This window comes from Procambarus clarkii, chromosome 64 (assembly GCF_040958095.1).
Source record: "Procambarus clarkii isolate CNS0578487 chromosome 64, FALCON_Pclarkii_2.0, whole genome shotgun sequence".
Lineage (NCBI taxonomy): Eukaryota > Metazoa > Arthropoda > Malacostraca > Decapoda > Cambaridae > Procambarus > Procambarus clarkii.
In genome coordinates, this window is record NC_091213.1 from 9,343,987 (window position 1) to 9,367,714 (window position 23,728).

The 23,728-nt window shown below is 42.3% G+C and overlaps 3 protein-coding genes across 4 annotated transcripts in view; all 3 read right to left on the reverse strand.

Annotated features, from left to right (window-relative positions):
• Positions 1-3,465, reverse strand: part of LOC123769092 (uncharacterized) — a 306,856-nt gene extending 303,391 nt beyond the window's left edge. The window contains exons 1-2 of the mRNA XM_069309174.1: positions 3,329-3,465; positions 2,863-2,918 (exon numbers count right to left, since the gene is read on the reverse strand). The gene's annotated coding sequence lies outside the window, so the exon portion shown is untranslated. The remainder of the gene's footprint in view (positions 1-2,862; positions 2,919-3,328) is intronic.
• LOC138354688 (ATP-dependent RNA helicase glh-2-like) lies at positions 1,800-2,213 on the reverse strand. Its single transcript, XM_069309047.1, has one exon. The coding sequence runs from the start codon at positions 2,211-2,213 to the stop codon at positions 1,800-1,802; it is 414 nt and encodes a 137-aa protein (XP_069165148.1).
• A 3,746-nt stretch (positions 3,466-7,211) lies between the features above and the next one.
• LOC123769065 (lachesin) overlaps positions 7,212-23,728 on the reverse strand; it is a 320,744-nt gene continuing 304,227 nt past the window's right edge. For both annotated transcript variants that reach the window (XM_069309176.1, XM_069309175.1), the window contains exons 6-8: positions 21,619-21,799; positions 18,031-18,167; positions 7,212-9,336 (exon numbers count right to left, since the gene is read on the reverse strand). In XM_069309176.1, the coding sequence (XP_069165277.1) occupies positions 9,203-9,336; positions 18,031-18,167; positions 21,619-21,799 (452 nt within the window). In that variant the 3' untranslated portion in view covers positions 7,212-9,202. The remainder of the gene's footprint in view (positions 9,337-18,030; positions 18,168-21,618; positions 21,800-23,728) is intronic.

Consider the following 23,728-nt stretch of genomic DNA (forward strand, 5'->3'; position numbering starts at 1 on the left):
TGTGTGTGTGTGTGTGTGTGTGTGTGTGTGTGTGTGTGTGTGTATATTCACGTAGTTTTATTCACTTAGTTGTGCGTGCGGGGGTTGAGCTCTGCTCTTTCGGCCCGCCTCTCAACTGTTAATCAACTGTTACAAACTAACAACTGTTTATTTTCCTTGTCTCTCTCTCACACACACACACCCAGGAAGCAGCCCGTGACAGCTGACTAACTCCCAGGTACCTATTTACTGCTAGGTAACAGGGCCATCAGGGCGAAAGAAACTTTGCCCATTGTTTCTCGCCGGCGCCAGGAATCGAACCACAGGATCACGCGTCCAGCGTGCTGTCCACTCAACCACCGGCCCCCAGCGTGGTTGTGTGTGTGCACGCGAGTCTTTGTGTGTAGCGTGCATATACTCATAAAAATAACACGAGCCAGCTTCCACAACACGTTCACAGACCTAGCAAGCATCAAAGGCAGCGCCAAGAAAGAACGGCGATGGAGCAGAGGTTTAAAGCCAAAAATATATATATATATAAAAACAAAAAAAGGGAATAAGGAATTCAATATATGTTAACAGGGAATTTAAACTTCCAATAGTCGGCCAGAAAAAAAAGGTGAATAATTTTAGACAGGGAGGGGGGGGGGGGGGGTTCAGAGCCTCCTATTAAGAGCGTTTCAAGAATTAGAGCACCCAGGGTTCGATTCACACTATCCTCGAGGACGACTGATGGAGACCAAACTAACCTGAATTGGAGACAAGCGGACTCCACGATCAATCGTATATTTCAGGAAGACTTTAAAGATTTCCTGATAAACTTAGCGTCCTCCCGAGGCACGCAAACACGAGTGAGTTTCCGAGTGTGCAAATCCTGCATTTTCGAAGATTGAGAGAGTAAATGAGGTCCTGCAGGCACACGACCATGGATGGTATGGAAGAACTTTAAGCGTAAAGTTTAAGCGTGTGCCTAAGCATGTACTTTAGGCAATCTAGCGTGTTTTAAGGCTAGACTTTGTGATTAAGTTCATGCATGCAGTTTCAATGATTAAGCGTGTCTTTAAATGCGACAGAAAATATGTACAAATATAAACACTGTTGAAGTGTAGAATATATCTGATAAATCCTAACATCAACTATTCCCCCCCCCCCCCCAAGAGATGATTTTAATTTGAGATTGTTTATAACCCCATAACACTCCACATTAACGAGGTTTAAAGGTAACTAGATACCTTGTAATTATATAAATTATTAATTCAGGAGAATGGCGTATGTGTGTCTCTCTGAGTGTGTATGTGTATGAAAACGTGATTGCATATGTGTGTATTTATATCGATGTAACTTTAATTCCCAATTTTTTTGTGTCAATGAATGCTTTGACTGAAGAACGACTTAGGAGTCATCAGTTCATCATTTTCAGATGTGTGGTTGAGTTGTCATCTCTTTAGCCACGTTATTGTGACTCTTCGTCTGATTCTCTTACTTACCCCAGAGGGTTAACTCATGTCACCCTTGAACCTGAAGTCGCGTGTTTTCAAACTTACACTTAAAAATTGTTTAACCAAGTTCCTTGGAACTTCAACCCGGAAAAAAATATCATTAACTTACGCTCCTCATCCCTGGAGTTTACACTTTCTTCCTAAATTACTGTTAAATCAGCTGAAATTTCTTATTCAGCAAAGTTCTGTCCACATCAGACTTGCTGTCAGGACGTGATTAGGCTGCTTAGGAATGACAGCTTTTAAACAAACAAAATTTTTTTGCTATCTCTTTTTGCGATTTATTGTAATTTTTTCTTGTGACAACAGTCTGTTATTTGGTTATGATGTTGTTGTTATTGTTTGTGCGTCGGGTGGAGCTGTTGTGGTTGGCGTCCGGACTTCTTCCAGCCCACCACTGGACACCCCCGTCACTCCAGCATCACCACTGGCCATCCCCGTCACTCCAGCACTACCACTGTCTACCCCCATCACTCCAGCATCACCACTGGCCACCCCCGTCACTCCACCACTACCACTGTCCACCCCCGTCACTCCAGCACCACCACTGTCCATCCCCGTCACTCCACCACCACCACTGCCCACCCCCGTCACTCCAGCACCACCACTGGCCACCCCCGTCACTCCAGCATCACCACTGGCCATCCCCGTCACTCCACCACCACCACTGGCCACCCCCGTCACTCCAGCATCACCACTGTCCATCCCCGTCACTCCAGCATCACCACTGTCCATCCCCGTCACTCCAGCATCACCACTGGCCACCCCCGTCACTCCACCACCACCACTGGCCTCCCCCCGTCACTCCAGCATCACCACTAGCCACCCCCGTCACTCCACCACCACCACTGGCCTCCCCCGTCACTCCAGCATCACCACTAGCCACCCCCGTCACTCCACCACCACCACTGGCCTCCCCCCGTCACTCCAGCATCACCACTAGCCACCCCCGTCACTCCACCACCACCACTGTCCACCCCCGTCACTCCACCACCAACACTGTCCATCCCCGTCACTCCACCACCAACACTGGCCTCCCCCCGTCACTCCAGCATCACCACTAGCCACCCCTGTCACTCCACCACCACCACTGGCCTCCCCCCGTCACTCCAGCATCACCACTAGCCACCCCCGTCACTCCACCACCACCACTGTCAACCACCATCTGCGCTACCTTCACTTTTATTGTGATAACAAGACTGCTTAAGAAAATACACCGTAGAATTCAACCAATCACAACAAATGTATATAAATTTCCTTACCTTAAATGTACATATTACCGTCGTTGTGAATGATGAATAACATGGTATTCTAATGAATATTTACAATATTCATACAAAATTAATTATATGAATCTACAGTACATTGTTGAACTCGTACTTACCGTGGCGTTGTGGTGAATGCAGCCGGGTCACATCTTTAGGATCCCAGGTTCGATTCCTGCGGTTAGATGCAATTTTTTTGAGTAACGTTTCTTTTCCATCTGATCCTTCTGTTCACCTAGCAGTATATAGGTACCCAGTATTTGGGCAGCTCTTGTGAGCTGCATCCTGGGAATGGGTATTAATTTGCCTAGTGGAAGTTGAATAAACCTAATAGGCCTCGACTCCCTATTAGAAAATCATTTTGTGTTAATATTTTTTTTAAGGAAGGAAATTCTAAGGAAGCAAATGTGGTAATTAATTACTTTAAAAACTCCGTAATATAGACGTTGTCTGTGCATCGACCTCTATATGTTAGGTGGGTTGTTAGGGTTTGTACGTTTCTGGCTAGGCAAAAAATGTTGAATTTTTTACGCTTCAGGCTATCCAAAAGCAGTTGCAAACTGAGAGAACTGGCTGATACGTTACCTGATAATTGCTGGAATAAAGTGATGTTGCCGGAGCTTGTAAAGTAATCCTTTATAATTATCAGAGACAGCGGTAGCGCGAGTTGACGGCCGATAGGTTATAACACAAACACATCAACAATGGGACGAGCCTCCCAAACTAACGGGTGACAGCTCACTAACGACCCGTTTCCAAGCCTTGAAAAATGTAAACAAAACAGCGCGCCCGCCATCTACCGACAACTACCGGACCCTCCACGCTAACTCGTCAAGTACTGGGAGAGGTCGTATGTTTTGTCTTAATAAATATATACAAATACTAACATGTATTGTATATTTCTTTAAACAAAAAACACATTGTTTATTGTCGTGGCCAATCTGACGGTGTCCTAAGTAGTTTCAAAAGTTATTTAATATTTATGTTAATGCCAAATTTTAGCACAGTTTTTGCAAAAGCAGCTAAGAAATGCAGAGAAAAGTTTACAGCGTTTACTCCGGGTAAAGTGTATTATGTGAGTTATGGTTTAATCTGTGACTAAAAATATGTTATTAAAGTATTTAATTTTCAGCAAAATCGGCAGTGCCGTTTAGGAGTAACTGCGCTACACGTATACAAATTCAAATAATCGCCAACAGAACCTAAAGACCTAACATAACCTATGCCTATATATGCCCAATATGCTAATACATTATAATATTAATTTATATTTGAGAAAATTCCCGTTTTGAATGATCAGCATGTACAAATTTATGAATGCGTCTGTGGGGTCGACCGCTGGATGCAGGCGATGAGTCACAATAACGTGGCTAAATTATGTTGACCAGACCACTCTTCACCTTCTAGTGTGTGGTCTGGTCGACCGCTGGATGTAATGGACTTGAGTCGTTGGAGAGACTATAACCCCCCAACGAGATATTATACACTATAAGTAGAATAATGAGCTTCAACATTACTTGAGTTTGGAAAACGCTCTTGGTTAAATATAGATACTGTTCTTAAAAGATTTTCCCTATTTGCGCCCGCAAGATAACGCAAGTTTAAGGGGTTACTAAATGCCAATATTATTGTTGTTTGAGGAACTGATGACTTGTCAAGTAAGTCTCACCTGCGTCTGCGTACAAGCGATAAATAAATTCGCCCTTCGCGGCGAAATTTAATGTTTTTTATTTGTAATTGTATTACCAAATGATTACTGTCTGCTCGTGAGCTGTCTGCTTATAGGAAGACAGAGGCCGTCTTCCTCGACTCTGTAACTAATTTTTAAATTTACAGATAATGACAAAAAATATTATAGTTGGTTATGGAAGTTTGTTGATAAGTACTTTTCACAATTACACCCTCGTCATATCATTAATTCGACTCTAGAGTTAAGAGATGAAAGATAATTCAAACAGATTAAAACAATGAAGGGGGGGGGGCAATTAAATAAAGATTCTCCTCGACTTGCCTTTACTTTGCTTGAGTTGCCATTTCTTATTTTTGTTTGACTCTCCAAGAAACTCTGACTTTGGAAGTTGACATGGGTCTTGTTGATTAGTTAATTGTTCGGGAACATGTCGTACATGTAATTGCGGAGGAGTTTCCACACACACACACAGACCTGGGGTTCGAGTCCCGGCCTGGGACATAAAAATCGCCCAGAGTTCCATTTAATTGTTCCTCTAGCAGTAAATAGGTACCAGGGATTTAAACAGCTATTGCGGGCTGCATCTTGTGTGTGTGTTTGTGTACTCACCTAATTGTGCTTGAGGGGGTTGAGCTCTGGTTCTTTGGTCCCTGAAATAAATGTTGCAGTTATGATAATGAAAAATAGTTCGATAATCAGCACACTACGCGACCGACGGTTAGAAAGGCGGGGTCCAAGAACTAACAGGTCGACCCTGCAGGCACAAATAGTAAATACAAATAATAAATACACACACACACACACACACACACACACACACACACACACACAAGCTCACATACACACACACACACACACACACACACACACAAGCTCACATACACACACACACACACACACACACACACACACACACACACACACACACACACACACACACACACACACACACACACACGAGTGAAGAAAGAGTCACTACATGGAACTAATGACAGTGAAAAGGCGGAACTCAAGACCAGTTGCTCGACCCTACAAGCACAAATAGGCGGGTACAAGCAAGTGAGTACACACACATCCGCTCGCCTTCACGGTTCAGCGATAGACTGAGAAATGGCTGTTGGATTTCATCCGTGACAATTTCCAAGTCATTAGGATTGGACGGGAGCTGAGAATCCCCAGGGCTAGTACACGCTAAAGGGGAGACAACTTCCTAGCACCAGCCAAGGAAAATATTGTCTGACAAGCCCAAAACCGGACTCTAGAGACACACTTTAACACAATTAACGCCCGAATCGTTGTTTAGGGAGGTGCAGCGTGTATTCTAATAATCCTGTTGATATTTGTTTTAATTATAATATTTTAAGGGTTGGTGTAGGTGGTAATATGTCCTTGCCACTCAGATTGACTCTCAGAAACACACTCTTACCTCTCACAGTCACTCACAGGACATCGATCCTTACCTATGTCTCTTATCACTTCTCATTCATATTCCTGCTGAGACATTTTTATTTTCAAGTGTACGTTTCTTCCCTTTCTTTCTTTCTGTCTCTTCCTCGTTTCTACTTCCTTCGTCATCCCCTCTCGCCATCCCTCGCTCCACTATCACCGCTCCTATTCCTGTTCTCTCCATTCTGCTTCTTTCTCTTCATCTCCCATTTTTCACTTTCAACTGCCTGTTATTTGCTTCACTACTCCATCAAGTTTTCTTCAACTCCATTCACTCAGTTTAATTCATCATCTTGCCCATTCAGTCACTATTAGTGTCACCCCCCTTCTCTCCCTCTCTTTCACTTCTGTATCACTCCCTACTCCCTTTTCTTGATCCAATTATCTCTCTTCTTCGTCTTCCACCTATCTCAAGTGCATCGATCTCCCTTCCTCCATCCCTCTCATCCACTCCATTCTTCTCACCATCCCCTTTTTTTCTCTCTCTCCTGACCCACTGCATCTCCTTTCCCCCTCCTTACCCCCTCTCTACCCCCCTTCTCCTTATACGCCCACCGGGTATACAGCTTCTTATCTAAGCAGTGTTCTAAAACACGGGGAATACGATTCCTAACTTAAACAAAGCAGTATGAATGACCGTGATAACGTGAGGAGTAAACAAAGCAATATGCATGTGAAAAGGGCAGCGGGGAATGTTGTTGCTGTCTGCTTACTGGTGAGTTGTCTGCTTCGTGGTGAGTTGTCTGCTTGGTGGTGAGTTGTCTGCTTGGCAGTAAACTGTCTGGTTGGTTGGTGGTGAGCTCTCTGCTTTGGTGGTGAGTTCTCTGCTTGGTGGTGAGCTCTCTGCTTGGTGGTGAGCTCTCTGCTTGGTGGTGAGCTCTCTGCTTGGTGGTGAGCTCTCTGCTTGGTGGTGAGCTCTCTGCTTGGTGGTGAGTTCTCTGCTTGGTGGTGAGTTCTCTGCTTGGTGGTAAGCTCTCTGCTTGGTGGTAAGCTCTCTGCTTGGTGGTAAGCTCTCTGCTTGGTGGTAAGCTCTCTGCTTGGTGGTAAGCTCTCTGCTTGGTGGTAAGCTCTCTGCTTGGTGGTAAGCTCTCTGCTTGGTGGTAAGCTCTCTGCTTGGTGGTGAGCTCTCTGCTTGGTGGTGAGCTCTCTGCTTGGTGGTAAGCTCTCTGCTTGGTGGTAAGCTCTCTGCTTGGTGGTAAGCTCTCTGCTTGGTGGTAAGCTCTCTGCTTGGTGACGTTCGATGGGCACCTGACAACCTATTTGTTTTTGCTATTTAAAACAGTCATATAAATTAATTTCAACCACGCGTGTATTCAAAATACAAACTAGGCATAATATTCAACCATTTATTAAAAAGACACACATTGGAATCACATTTGTATGCATGAGTTTTTACGGAATTAAACGAATAAATAAAAACAAATTAGCGTAGTTACTTTAACATAAATTGTCCTACACGAAACATTTATATAAGTGTGGATATTACACTTAACACCGATACTTATGTTACTTAGGGAAGTCGACCTTATGCCGTCTTCCTCGCCTCTGTAACTAAGTTTTAAATGTACACATAATGACAAAAAACATCATAGATGGTTATGGAACTTTGTTGATAACAACAACAGCATTCATAATAATAATAATAATAATAATAATAATAATAATAATAATAATAATAAATATGAATAATTCTAATAATAAATGATAATTATAATATTACTTATCTTCAGAATATTAATTATTAACGATTAAATTAATATTAATTAAATAACGATTAATGATTTGTATAACAATAGCAGTAACTATAACAAAAACAGATAATTAATAATTGCCGTCTCAGGTCGATTACACTGATAATCAAGAGATTTCTGTTCTAATTGATTGTTTACTTGTGAATATTCTGTTGTTTTCTTGCTAATTCACTGGTTTCCCTCAGCTAAAACGTTTTCACAAGTCGTCTGTTCACAGTTAAGCCAAATGCCTGTTAACGGGTAGGCCTTTCCCTCCATGGTGATTGATTAATGGCCTGATCAACAACAATAGGCCTTGGCTTTATTTTCAGCATTTTAATATATATATATATATATATATATATATATATATATATATATATATATATATATATATATATATATATATATATATAATGCAAAATGTTCTTCAAGAAAAACACTGAACTTTCGTTAATTCACGCCGGAGGAGTGTTTACGTCTCAAGGCTCAACAAAATAACCTAAGTCCTCTAAAACATACAGCTCGTACACTATACACACTCTGCACTTGAGCCAAATGTCTTAAAAACTCCTGAGGAAATACAAGTTATACTTCACAACGGAGCGGAGGGTAGCAGAGGTCGTCAGCACAGGCCTCACTGAAGACCCGGCGGGGAGCTGCCATCCATTAGATTCGACAATAAAGGGCCCACAGTAGATCCGCCGGCTAGCTGCCCTCCATTGGATCCGTCATCAAAGTCTCACTGCAGACCTGGCGTCTAGCTGCCGTCCAGCGAGTCGTGAAGTGCTTGGGGTTCAAGTCATTATTTGATTCGCGTCCTGTGTGGGAGGCTGAGGAGTTATCACCATGGCAACACAAAAAGAGTCACAGTTCTTGCTCTGCTTGACCTATGTGTTCCAAGATTTTCCAGAGGCATAAGACAGATTTATCTCAGAAATAAGTAGTAGCAAAATAGCAGAAGCAGAAGGAACAGTTCTCGAAATATGACTTGCAGAAGGAATAGAATTAGAAGTAACAATAACAGAGGTAGAAAGAACAGAAGCATCAGCAGCAGAACGGCAAGTAGCGGAATGAGAAACAAAGAAGCATCAACAGAAGAATAAGAAACAGAGTAAGTAGCAGCAGCAGCTTGGAGAATAGCAGGAGTGAGATACGAGTGTCTGCCGTGTATCTATCTTCATATTCCTGCAGAGCTTTGCGTCTTCCACTCTAGCATTTGCTTCCAATGGGATTAGTTGCATATACGTGGCGTGCAGTAGCAGAAGGAGCAGTAGTAGGGAAAGCAGAGACACAAGACGAGCAGGAAGATGCAAGCAGAGGAAGAATGGCCTGACCTCAGCTTTACTCAAATGCTGACTTGCGTATCATTTAGCTGCCGACTTTGCCCTCCCTCGGTGCGTCAACATCAGTGGGAAGAGCAGATGTGACAGGAAGAGAAACGCAATTAGCGGCAGCACCAGCAGAAGAGAAAGAGGAAGAGAGTGCAAAGACAAAATGAGAGATGCCCTCCTCAAACTTTCCTCAGCCTCAGAGTTCTCTTGACGTTTCTTGATTCAACCTCCAGCTTTTACTCCAGTGGAGGAACTGACTTTATCTGTGTGGCGGGGAGCAGCAGCAGAAGGAGAGGAAGGTGTGGAGGAAGGAGGAGGCGAGGCAGGCCAGCAACATGATGCCTCTCCACGGTGATGCTCTGGATCCCCTCTGAATGGCCGCCGGGTACTCGTCTGAGGAAGAAGAAGAATGGTCTTACTGACTGAGAGGCACGGAGAGAGGCAGGGGCAGCAGGAGAGGTAGAACAAGTGGAGTGGGAGAGGGAGTGACAGAGGGAGTAGCAGGGGGAGAGAGAGAGGCAATAGAAGTAGGAAAGGCTTTGAGAGTGAAAGAAGTAGGGGAGAATGAGAAGCAAGGAGAGAGGAAGAGACAAGAAAAGGGGTAGAACAAAAAAAAAACAAATAGAAGAAAGCAGGAAAGAAGTGGAAAAAGGAGAGGCAGAAAATGAAGAATAGTAGTGGAAGGTGATTGGGAGGAGTGAGAGAGGAAAAGAGAGAATTAAAGCATGGAAAAAGTGAGAATGGGAGAAATAGGAAGAGTAAAAGGGGCAGAAGGGAGGAAGGGTTGAGTATGATGACAAGAAGTGAGAGAGAGAACTGGAAAAGATAGCAGGTAAAAGGGAGAAATCAAGGAGAAGAAATCAGAACGGAAAGAGGGAAATGAGAAACGGAAGGAGAGATACAGAGGCAAAGACAGTAAAAATAAAGGGGGGGGGTGAGAAAGAGAGAGAGAGAGAGAGAGAGAGAGAGAGAGAGAGAGAGAGAGAGAGAGAGAGAGAGAGAGAGAGAGAGAGAGAGAGAGAGAGAAAGAGAGAGAGAGAGATGTCAATTATGGTCAACAAAATTGTTTACAAAGTTAAACGTTATTTTTATTTTCAGTTTAAATTGATGGGACACTAGAAAATAGGAGATTTTAGTAACATGTGCCGTAAGAGACTAAATGTTATAAATATATATATGTTGAAAATATTATTGGAACACAATGTATACGAAACGGAGCTTGTAAACAATGCATAGAGAGAGCGTCCGGTGTGGGAGAGAACACAGAACGTTGTTGCTATTGTTGTAGTGTATTGAAGTGTAGCTAGAGTAGGATGTATTATATAGAGAGGATCTCATAATATTGTTTACCAGACAAATCCCATTCATTCTGATTTGTATAGTTTGTACTCACTTAGTTGTGCTTGCCGGGGATGACTCAGCCAACCTGTCTTCTTAAAAAGAACGTCGCTTTTGGCCGTTTGCCTGTATGGCCGAATATGGACGTAATTTGAAAATATAAAAAAAAAATGAATATAAATTTGGGATTTTTTTTCAACAACAGTAAGTTTAGGGTCCTCTGATAGGTTAGGTGGGCAGGAAATTCTCATAAAGTTTCAAAATGGTATGAAAAACGTTAATGGAAAGAATCCTTTTCTAAGCTGGCCGAGTAAGCCGGACGACTCAAACAGAAAACGGAACAGTACGTCACTTTTGTGAGTCGATTTCATTTCAAATTACGTCCAAATTTGGCCATAGCGCGCATACCAGCAAAAAGTGACGTTATTTTTAAGAGAACGAGTTGCTTTGATCCCGCCACTCAACTGTCAATCAACTGGTGTACAGATTTATGTATTGCATATCCTTAAGATCCCATCCTCCTTGCATTACTCTATCCTCCCATTCATCACATCTGTCCTCCTCCCTCCCTGTTACCACATTTATCCTTACCCTGTCTCATGAGACTTGCCCCCACCCCCTTTTCCTTCTCACAACCTGCTCCTTTCATCCTACCTGTCACCAGACACTCTTATCACCGTCTCCCTATTCATCACACTTGTCCCCCTCTCTCATCACACTTGCTTCATCACCTCACAGCCAGTTCCCTCCCCACATCATCCCAGCTAAAGTTCTTCTCATCACTCATCTAAGTCCCCCATCAACGCCCTCACCACCTCCTCCTCCTCCCTTCCCCCAAGTCACTCCATGCCTTTACACTTCTTCATTAAAAAATAAAAATTTCCATCGAAAATCCTTCAGCAAACAATACACCACAAAAATATACCGCGCCATAGCGAGAGTTGAGATTGCGCGGGAACTTACCCCGGGAGGGCAGAGGAGAGAAAAATGTAAACACAAGCACTCAGTAACACACACACACAGTTTACCAAGACTGGAAACTCCGCCAAGGTTGGCTGTCACACCGCAGAGTTGCCGGTGCCTGCATTATTCATGACCAGGTTACGTCATCATTTACGCATCCACTTAGGAAGCCTGAACATATGTCAACAATCACGGCTGCTGTGTTTACAGTTATTAAGCAGTTTACGAGCTCTGAAGCACAATGAGGTTGTTAATAAGAATAATAACCTCGGGTTGTGAAGTTTCAAGGCTCATAAACTGTCTGATAAATGTGAAGAATGCCGCCATGATTAAGGAAAGATGTACGGGTCTCGCAAGTAAATCCTTAATGACTGCTGGCCTCGGTAATGGATGGTTTTATTCCAAAATAAACCATAATTGACAAAAATTGTCGTGCAATTTGCTGGATTTAGACTAAGAGTCGTAGTGTATGGACGTGATAGCTTTATTATTTGTTGTATTAACATGATCGATGGGTGAAGTGTAGTTTAAATAGTGAGGATGGTGTTTGACTTTGTGTGTGTTGGTAAACTTATCTGTGTGCCTGTAGGCATGAGCTTCAGCTCCTGGGTCAAGCATTTTCCAGCTTATGGTTATCTTATGTAATTATTCTCGACCAACTATCCATCAAAACGTTATTTCAAGCAACGTATTTTATTAGTAATGACTTCTTCTTTCATTCGTCTTGGATAAATCAATGTTGCCTTGCATCTCATGTACCTTCTCTAGCTTCCACCCATAGTCTAATCTGCTGTTGCGTCTGCTAAATAATTTTGTTATTTAATAATTATTAAAGCCCTCTTCAATCATTTATGTCGCGATCATGGCTCTCTGACTTTTTATCATACGCAGGAAGATCCAACTTCCGCGGTCTTTCTTCATACATCAGTCCTCTCGGTTTTCACACACACACACACACACACACACACACACACACACACACACACACACACACACACACACACACACACACACACACACAAGGGCCGGTGGCTGAGTGGACAACACACTTTGCACGTAATCCTGTGGTCCGGGTTTCGATTCCCAGCTCCGGCGAGAAACAATGGGCAGAGTTTCTTTCACGCTGATGCCCCTGCTACCTAGCAGTAAATAGTAGGTACCTGTGAGTTAGACAGCTGTTACGGGATGCGTCCAGGAGGGAGAGGGGGGCAAAAAAAATAGTAGCTAGTTACAGTTGATTGATTGACCGTTGACAGACAGACCGAAAGAGCAGAGCTCAACCCTCGCAAGCACAACTAGATGAACACCCACCCACACACACACACACAACTGTAAATAAACACAGTGAGACTTCCCTACACTCAAAGCCTGTCCAGCTGGCGGTGTTAACGAGAGAGAAGTCCCTCACATTGCCTACAATCATCCCAGGTGCGTTGAGGCTAAGACACCGAGGTGCTCTACTATTAGCACACGGCATATTGATTGAGTGTTGGGATTAATACCGAGCCTCGACTGAGAGTCTGAGCGAGATTACTCCTAAGGCTCTGGGATTCCCTTAAAGCTCTCTCTACATGGACCCTCTGTGTCTCTGTTTCACGTTCTTGATGTGTGTGTCTATCTGTGTGTGTCTGTGTTCGAAGATAAACTTACGTCAAGTATAAGTTGTTATTTTCATCGGGAAGTATACAAGTGTAGCTGGTTGGTTCGTCAGGTAGGGGTTTAGAAGTCCTGTGTGTTATCATGGCATGCAATTCAGCATTAATTTAGTCCAGTAGTCATCAGAATCAGTGCCTCAGCCACCATGAGGTCCATGTATCTAGTGAACCAGTGCTCATCTGGTCAAGTGGTTAAGTGGTCGTTTGAGCCATTGGTCAAGTGGTCTTTCGAGACAGTGATGAAGTGGTCGTCAGGTGCAGTGGTCGTGACGATCAGGTTTATAACGTTTCAATATAACGCTTGGTTTTAGATCTAGGAGACATATAATAGTGTCATTCAACCTTTTCCATCATATTTCAACCCGTCCTCACGATTAATGCGTCGTATTTTGTACGCTGTGGTGTCCCAACGTACAAAATAAGGGGGTACTATTGAAAAACGCTATGGTTTCCCAAGCGTACATAATAAGGGGGTACTATTGTAAAACGCTATGGTTTCCCAAGCGTACAAAATAAGGGGGTACTATTGAAAAACGCTATGGTTTCCCAACGTACAAAATAAGGGGGTACTTAGAAAGTACTCGCTAATATCCATGATTTACATACGTTGGTTGATCCGGTTAGGTTGTTAATTGGAGTCGTGTGTGGTTTAGAACCCCTTATTATCTACGTTATTTCAAACTTAGAAAATAGAGAGTGCTATTGCTTCTTTAATGGTTTTCTAAAATAAGAGTGTAAACTGAACTATATGGCTAACGGGGGGATATTTTACTGTTTAAATGTTAGTAATTATATATATAATTATAATTATTTATTATTATTATTGTTATTTTATTATTTTGACTACGACTGAAATACCGACTGATATTACTAATAATATTATTAATACATAAATTAAGGTTTAAACAATTGTTTATGTTTGAACGCCCTTATTTTTGTACATATTGGTGCGCAATTTGCCTTACTAATTAAACAATTGTCAAATTTGATTAGCAGACATTAACCACATTCATTTTGTTCCCCGTGTAAGTACGTGTTGTCTGAGTGTATGGTCCAGTATCAGTGGAATGTGCTTGTTGTTTGTGTGTATGGTCCAGTATCAGTGGAATGTGCTTGTTGTCTGCGTGTATGGTCCAGTATCAGTGGAATGTGCTTGTTGTCTGCGTGTATGGTCCAGTATCAGTGGAATGTGCATGTTGTTTGCGTGTATGGTCCAGTATCAGTGGAATGTGCTTGTTGTCTGCGTGTATGGTCCAGTATCTGTGGAATGTGCTTGTTGTCTGCGTGTATGGTCCAGTATCAGTGGAATGTGCTTGTTGTCTGCGTGTATGGTCCAGTATCAGTGGAATGTACATGTTGTCTGAGTGTATGGTCCAGTATCAGTGGAATGAATATGGCCAGCCAGCGTCGCCTACCCTGATATATGGCGACCAGGAACGCGCTCTGCTCCTCCAACTAAGTTTCTTTCTTAAAGATTAGAAAATATTTGGGCATTATTTCACCTGTTGTGTTTTGAACATTACTGGAGTTATTCCATGTATTATTGGATCTATTGAACTCGAAATAGTGGATATAAATTGGATTAGATTCAGGAAAGACCTGGGGTAAATAATGGCTTGGAAACCGGGTTGTTAAATTATGGAACAGTTTGCCGGGTAACATAACAGCCATTGGGATCGCTGGAGTGTTTCAAGCGTAGGTTAGGTATAGATGAATGACTCTCGGTGGATATTAATAGACGCTGTCTCGTATAGTCTATTAATAAGCCTTCTGCATTTTTTCCTGTATTCGTATGGTCTTTTGTGCAGCCCTGTACGCTTCCGAACATTATCTGATCTGCTGTGATTCGTCCATATGTTACGATCCGAACAATATCTCCCCATTTATGTTCCGAACAATGTCTCACCTGTTGTGTGTATCTCTAATTTCTCATGTTGTATATCTCTGATGTCTCACCTGTTGTATATCTCTAATATCCACCGTTATCTTCCTCTATCATTTATCTTCCTCTCTCATATATCTTCCTCCTTGGCACAGTCTTCCGCAGGAACGATATTTTCTCGTTCCTGGTTTATGGTCTTGTGTGGTCTATTCTTCCAGGACGGTGAGATTCCTTTATGCAGGAGCCATGATTAACATTTTTGGCAGCCTTGTGAGGGGGTGGAGATGGGGTTAGATTACTGGAAAATAACAAAGGTCGCAGCTAGTTACAGTCTTATGTGTGATTTTTCTCCTTTACACAATGACTTTAATGTTTTAGTTCCTGCATTCTGCTTCTTTAAGGGCCTTTTATTTTGCTTGTCTACGCACCTCAAGGTAGCGCCATATGTATTTTTAGGGACATGCGAACGTATGTCTGTTCGTTCATGTGTGTGTGTGTATATGTATATATACATACACATGCATATATGTTTGTGTGTGTGTGTATATATATCTCCCTCCTCTAGCTGTCTTCACCTTCTCTTATCTCCACAACCTCCTGTTTCTCTTCCTCACACACACCCAACTCCCTCTCCAAACACTCTCCCCACTTTCTCTTCACACACAACCTCCTCTTCCCGTTTCCTTTTTCCCCCCTCTCATGTCTCAGAACATTTTCCCAGAATAGTTGGGTAAGGCGTCTGAACTCTGAGGCCTGGCCTCCAGCCTCTGATTTTTGGCCTCCAGCCTAGAACAGAAAAACAATCACTCATGTATAGATAGAGTGATAGAATATTATTATTAATATTATTCAGACGGAAATTTAATTTTCTCCTCCATTCCACTGTCTTCTCCTTACCTTCACTGCCTCATTCCTCTATTTCTCCTCTTTCTCCCATTTTTTTGTAATGGACAGTCCATTTAACAAACACAGCACCTTGATCCTGGGAACCAGAATTCTATTTTATATATTCTTTCTCTTTATTGCCACCATTTACTCCCACTATTTATTCCTTCCATTTATCCCTTCTCGTTCTGCCAAGGGGCACGTATCTCACCCACTGGCTACTAAATAGATACTGTTGTTCTTTGTTTTTTTACTTTAGTTATCGTTCTCTTTTCATTATAGTTCTGGTTTCTTTTTGGTTCTAGATCCAAATTGAGGGAGATAAGGGAGGCGTGGGAAGAAAAGGGAGACGAGAAGGGGGTAAGGAAGGTTTGGAAACAGAAAGGGTTAAAGGGTGGAGAAAGTAGGCGTGGAGAATGAAAAAGAAAGCTATGGGAAGGGAGCGAAGGTAGCTGAAATCGAGAGATTGGGGCACTTGGAGGTAGATTGCGGGATGTTAGGTAAATTGAGGGTAAATGGAAGGTGAAGGTAGAGTAGGAGGTGTTAATTGAAGGGAGAGTGAGTTACAGAATGGGTGGGATGAGGGGTGGAGAGTGTTGTGAGGGAAGGGAGGATGAGGGAAAGGGTGGGTTGAGGGGAGGTGGTGCAAGAGTTGGGGAAGGGAAGGGTGGAGCTATGGGTAGGGTGGAGTGAGGGAAGGGGGAAGGGGGTGTAGGGTCTACCCAGCGTCACTCGACGGGCCTTTGTTACAGGCAATATATTTTTCACTTGTAACATTTTTAAAACAATTTTCGCTGGTCGGGTTGAGCATAGTGTCCTTCGCCCTGAGCATTACTTTGTGTTATCCCCTTATGTTGTTAGTGCCTTTTATACGGTCCTCTTTTGCTGGCATTATATATTATTTTCTTTTGTACAAATACTGAGAAGTTTTTGCTGAGATTATTGATCAGTATGTATTGGGGTTTTATTGAAATGTATATTCTTGATCCTAATGAACACGTGTGTTTATGTGTTCTTTATGCTACATGCTTTTATTATTTATTTCAATTGTTTTTATTTATATATTTATATAAATTTCCTTGCTTCTGGGAAATGCATTTCATGCAGCCGTTTCTCTCCATAGGAGTCTTCTCTCTCTCTCTACAAGTCTTTATCCCTTTGCATTTGTATGTTTACATTACCATTTCTTCCCACTGGTTCATTTAAGAATTTATTCATTTTCCATTTTGTATTTCAATTCGTAGTTCATTAAATTTCCAATTACTTTCATACTCCATCATATTTCCAGTATTAGCATTTCTCAAAATTAGTCGGCTCTCAAAATCTTTTGTAACAATTGGTGGCAGCGGTGGGATGATGGTTGAATCACTGCTGAAGGATGAGTAAATTTTTGTTGTATATATAAAAATCTTAATTTACACCATCATATTCCACATTAAAACCACTTCTAAAACAGCACTATCATTAACCTCACCAACATCACGTACTGCATAAATAATACAATCTCCGGCACTATCTACATCAGTAAATACAATACCCATTACATTAAATTCTTCCCCACCTACATAACTAGAAAGTACACCACCTACACTATTGGCTATGGTACACACACACAGTCTGCACCAATATACACACCACGTATGCCATAACCTGCTTATCACCACTAGCCTCATAACTAGCACCACCACACTCACCACCACACTCACCTAAACATCGCCACCTACACTATTACACTCACCACCTACACCACTACACTGACCACTACTCACCATCTACACCACTACACTGACCACTACTCACCACCTACACCACTACACTCACCACTACTCACCACCTACACCACCACTCACCACCTACACCACTACACTGACCACCACTCACCTGATACCACGTGTATAGTGACGCTGGTAGCCGCCAGGTGGGTAACGTGACCACCTACACCAGTACACCCACCACCTACACCACTACACTCACCACCTACACCACTACACTGACCGCCACTCACCACCTACACCCACCACCTACACCACCACACCCACCACCTACACCAGTACACCCACCACCTACACCACTACACTCACCACCTACACCACTACACTGACCGCCACTCACCACCTACACCACTACACCCACCACCTACACCACCACCACCCACCACCTACACCAGTACACCCACCACCTACACCACTACACCCACCACCTACACCAGTACACCCACCACCTACACCACTACACCCACCACCACCCACCACCTACAACACTACACCCACCACCTACACCACTACACCCACCACCTACACCACTACACCCACCACCTACACCACTACACCCACCACCTACACCACTACACCCACCACCACTCACCTGGTACCACGTGTATAGTGACGCTGGTAGCCGCTAGGTGGGTAACGTTGCAATAGTAGGTACCGGAGTCTTGTCTGACAGCGTTACTAACTCGGAGCCACGACCGGGCCACAGAACCTCGCAGCTCCGTCTTGACGCTGTGGGGAAGAGTGCCAGGATCAGTACTGTTTTGGCGCTGTGGAGAGTGTGCCAGAGTCAGTACTGTGTTGATGCTGTGGAGGGAGAGTGCCAGAGTCAGTACTGTGTTGATGCTGTGGAGGGAGAGTGCCAGAGTCAGTACTGTGTTGATGCTGTGGAGGGAGAGTGTGCCAGAGTCAGTACTGTGTTGATGCTGTGGAGGGAGAGTGTGTCAGAGTCAGTACTGTGTTGATGCTGTGGAGGGAGAGAGTGCCAGAGTCAGTACTGTGTTGATGCTGTGGAGGGAGAGTGCCAGAGTCAGTACTGTGTTGATGCTGTGGAGGGAGAGTGCCAGAGTCAGTACTGTGTTGATGTTGTGGAGGGAGAGTGCCAGAGTCAGTACTGTGTTGATGCTGTGGAGGGAGAGTGTGCCAGAGTCAGTACTGTGTTGATGCTGTGGAGGGAGAGTGTCAGAGTCAGTACTGTGTTGATGCTGTGGAGGGAGAGTGCCAGAGTCAGTACTGTGTTGATGCTGTGGAGGCAGAGTGCCAGAGTCAGTACTGTGTTGATGCTGTGTAGGGAGAGTGCCAGAGTCAGTACTGTGTTGATGCTGTGGAGGGAGAGTGCCAGAGTCAGTACTGTGTTGATGCTGTGGAGGGAGAGTGCCAGAGTCAGTACTGTGTTGATGCTGTGGAGGGAGAGTGCCAGAGTCAGTACTGTGTTGATGCTGTGGAGGGAGAGAGTGCCAGAGTCAGTACTGTGTTGATGCTGTGGAGGGAGAGTGCCAGAGTCAGTACTGTGTTGATGCTGTGGAGGGATAGAGTGTCAGAGGTCAGTGTTGATACTGTGGGGATACAATTTCAATTTAAATCTAGAATATAAGCAAAATAAAATCTATATCATAGAAATATCAGGGATTTTCACAGTAGCCACTGTGCTATAAATATGTTAAAAGAGAGAACAACCAAAGAATCCCATGGCTTCCTAAGGTTAGGTTAGGTTAGGTTAGGTTAGGTTGTTCAGTTCAGCTAAGGTGTTCAGGAAAGTTATGAAGCCCCCAGAAAAACTCCACTTCCAGCAGATTATCTTCAAATTTCTGCTGCTTTTTTTAGCTGAGTTTTAACTGAGTTAAAACTCAATTAATTTTTTTAACTGAGTTTTTTAAACACACATTTGATAAGAGCAGATACTCACATTAGGAAACACATAATGTGTGTTTTTTTGTGTATTTCGGTCTTTGCACTGATATATTTTTCAGCCAAGACCTTATAAACATTCGAGAAGGAATGATATGTACACAAATTTGGTCAGATATTGCCAGGGTGGGCGGAGTACATCTGATCTTAAAAGGATTTGTTAAATTTATTTAATAACAAAATTGGCCAATTTCCTGGGGCAATTGTGTCCAATTTTGCCAAGTAAATAAACAAAAACATTAAATGTGCAAAAACACCTGTATATAAAAGAAAATGTTAAGCTCTTTGCCAACTTCTGTTCCATCACCTGAATAGTTTTCATTATTTATTCAGATTTCTAAAAATTGCTATTATTATCCTTTCAAAAACTGTTTATGATATATATATACATATATATATATATATATATATATATATATATATATATATATATATATATATATATATATATATATATATATATATATGAATGATCGTGTTGGATGTATATCGAACACAATCATTATTATCACCATCGTGTACACAATAAAGTATTCACCGAAAACAAAGTTGAAGTCGCGGAGAGGGGGGGGGGAAAGGAAGGAGAGAAAGAGAGAGAGAGAGAGAGAGAGAGAGAGAGAGAGAGAGAGAGAGAGAGAGAGAGAGAGAGAGAGAGAGAGAGAGAGAGAGAGAGAGAGGGAGAGAGAGAGAGAGAGAGAGAGAGAGGGAGAGAGAGAGAGAGAGAGAGAGAGAGAGAGAGAGAGAGAGAGAGAGAGAGAGAGAGAGAGAGAGAGAGAGAGAGAGAGAGAGAGAGAGAGAGAGAGAGACTTATAAGGATAAAGCGCCAAGCCATTACGAGTATATAAGTATATAGCACTAAGAAGGAGTCAGAATAAGGATTTGGGGATGTAACGGGGAGGATAGTAATGATGACCAACCAGTGGGGACGGTCGGGGATTGAATGCCGACATGCGTGAAGCGAAACCGTCGCTCTACCGTCCAGTCCAAGTGGTTGGACAGAGGGGTATAAAAAAGATAAATTGATGAATCAATATAGAGAGCTGACATTCTGGCCAATGACATCCTAAGCATTCTGGTCTTGACATAAACCTAGCTCCTAGCCAACCCAGAGCATTTGACTTCAATAAAAATTCTGACTTCATAAGAAATTATGCTTCTGTCGATCCATATTCGACAGAAGCATAACTGAGCCACCAAAGAGTCGTCAGTCAGTCATTATCTTATGGTCTCCTGATTAACTAAAGATAACATTATGTTGTAAAGATTGAAGGGATATACTATTAAAGTAAAACCATCTTTATGAAAATGTCTTTTGAAACATTAGAAGTAAACTAGTTTTTACCAAGGCAGCAATAAATCTTACGAGGTAAGACTCAAAGAATAAACCCTTAGACAAACTGAACAGTATTGAATATCTTCGATAAAAAGTAGTTGCCTGTTGAACAAGTATGGGATAATAAATGTATGAAATTCAAAGGGAAACTGATGCAATTCAAACGAGGCAAATTGCTTCTCCAATTTGCGCAATTCACTTGGACTGGTCAGAACTGGTTCTTACAGATTTAGGATTCAATCCATGATGATCCAAGTGTCATTGGGGGATCGATCACTTGAGTACCGTTCCTTCTTTCAAACCTTTCATGTCCAAGCTCCTTTTTCTTATACCTCTCTTCCAAGTGCTATATATAGACAACTTCGGGGTAGAGCTGTCTCCATATAACTTCATCTCCAACTAATTACAAAACTCTTTATTCCTTTCAGTCTCCCTCACTCATTCTCTCTCTGTCGATATCTTTATTTACTATTCTCCTGGTCCCTTCCAATTTACCTTCAACTCTCTCTCTATATATATACATCCTTCCCTCTAAATTTTCTTCACTTAACTATCTCCAATGTCTCTAACACATAATACCTTTCTTCCATATTTCTCTAAGCCCCCCAAATTATTGGACTTACAAAGAACAATTTTTATTGAGCTCTCCGTGATGTAAATCTTCATTGTCCAAAAAACAGAACCATGTCGAGTGGATAATTATATTCAGATTATCAAGCTTCATCGGAATCATGTTTTCAAAAAATTTAATCTTTTAAAATCAAGCATATAATTAAGTAACGTTTTTGGACACCCCTTAGTTTATATATATATATATATATATATATATATATATATATATATATATATATATATATATATATATATATATATATACGCCGCTGTGGTTGCTATGGTACTATACCAACAAGACTATGGCTGTCATGGTTGCCAGATACGTACCTGACGCCGCCCCGGGAGTCGTCATAGTTGAGTCTGTGGTTGCCATGGTACCATGCCAGCTGGAGCGAGGTTGCCGTGGGAACGTCGGCCACGTGACACTGGAGTTCGATGGTGGAGCCTGCACGGTAGAACTTCTCTCTTAGCTCCACCCCGCGCTCGTCCAGGATCTGGATGGCGGCCTCTGGAAGGACAAGGATTACTCACTGGAATTTTAAAGTGTCGAATCTACCCTTCGCTGACCCTCGTTCAGGATCAGAATGGTAGTTTTTCTTGGAACATAATCACTTGAAAGCTAAAGTGTCAGAACTACCAACTGCATTCGTCCAGGCTCTGAATGGCGGCCTCTGGAAAGACATGACAAACTCTCTGGAAACGTGAAGTGTTACGAACTCCACCCACGCTCTTCCAGGATCTTGATGGGGGCATCTGGAACAGCTTTTTGTAATCATTGTGCCACGAATGTCCACAGATGTAAAACGTGAGTTTGAATGAACGCCAAAAACAACAGGAGTTTTAAGAAATATGAATATTTATTCTAAAAAAAACAATGTTTTGAAATCCACGATAAACATTATTAAAACAAATAACATTAATAACACTGTTCAGTGTGCCACTAGTTGAAGAAAACTAAAAATCTCTACTCTAAAAGGGAAAGACCGACTCACTGGAAACTGTGTTCGTCCAAAATCAGAGCAGCGGCCTCTGGAAGAAAAAAGATCGATTTCCTGGAAACTGAGGGATGAAATCACCATTCTGAAAACGTCTGAGATCTGGATGCCAGCCTCTGAAAAAAAGTTCCCCTCACTAGAAACTAAAACAAAGTAGCAGAACAACCACCCAAGCTCTTCCAGGATCTGGATTGCGGTGTCTGGAAGGAGAAGGTACTTGCCACAACTCTCCACACATATAGCATTGGGTGATAACATCTTATATGACAATATCTAGAACAGAAAAAAAATATTACTAAAAGATCAAAAATATCGTTTGTGTGCAGCGAGACACCACCAATGAAACTGGAATTTAAGCTCAGGAAAAATTAGACTCTGGTACAACACGTCCTGTCCAGGCATCACAGGAACGCAGCTGTCCTTTACTGCACTATAAAACTCACACACTCTTGAGAGCTGTGGCGACTATGGTCAAAGTGCTTCATAACGGAGCGAGGAGAAAGCAGATGCGAGAAGGAAAAGAAGAATATTGGAGGTAAGAAATAGAAGTAAGGAATGAAAAAGGAAGGAAAGCAAGAAGAAACGAATAAATAAAATAAGTAAGGGAGGAAGAATGGAATAAAGGGAGGAATGCAGAGGAGAAGGATGAAATTTAGATAAAATTATTAGAAATAAGTTAAGAAGGAAGGTGGAAAGAGAGGAAGGAATTAAATGAAGGAAGGGAGGAATTAATGAAAGGTAAAAAAGGGAGGAGAAAAAGAAAGAATAAATCAGTGAGGGGAACCAATGAAACAAAAGAGCGGATGAAAGAAAGAAAAAAGGAAGAAGGAAAAGAATTATAGAAAGAAAGCATTGGGGGAAGAAAATGAGAAAGGAAGGTTAGAACACTTAACTCTGACTCAAAACAAAACTCCTGATGTCATATTTATCATGAAAAAACAAAAAACCAACGTAATCTCTTACGTCTTGTTCACGACAGCTTGAAACTTGTAATTAACACCTACCACTTTACTAACGTCGTTAACACAAAAGATGCGCCATTAACATGAGAATAAAGCTCTAATCTAACGAGCGGTAACTAACACACTTCCTCATTAACGCTGGACAATAAACATTATTAAATGAGCTACGAAATTATCATAAGCGACGTTATCAAAACAGAGCCTTAAGCGACGTTATCGTAACATTGCTTGCATGTGTTTAAATGCGCTTTAAAAGTTACTCTGATTGCAATAGTCATCTGTTAACAAGGGATAAGTCTCTTGGGCCGCGCCACGTTGCTATAGTGGCTTGTAGAGCCACATTGTTAGCTGGAAATATGCTCAGTAATCTCTAGTGTCCAGATTGAGCCTTGAAAGGCAGGATAAGTCATGAAACATTTGTCTGTGGTCGATACCAAAACCGTGCGCATCCAGGGCATGGGGCTGCGCGAGGTGAGGAAC

What these genes read in the sequence shown, in the direction of transcription:
- LOC138354688 (XM_069309047.1), bottom strand. Translation starts at nt 2,213, where the DNA reads ATGGACAGTGGTGATGCTGGAGTGACGGGGATGGACAGTGGTGATGCT.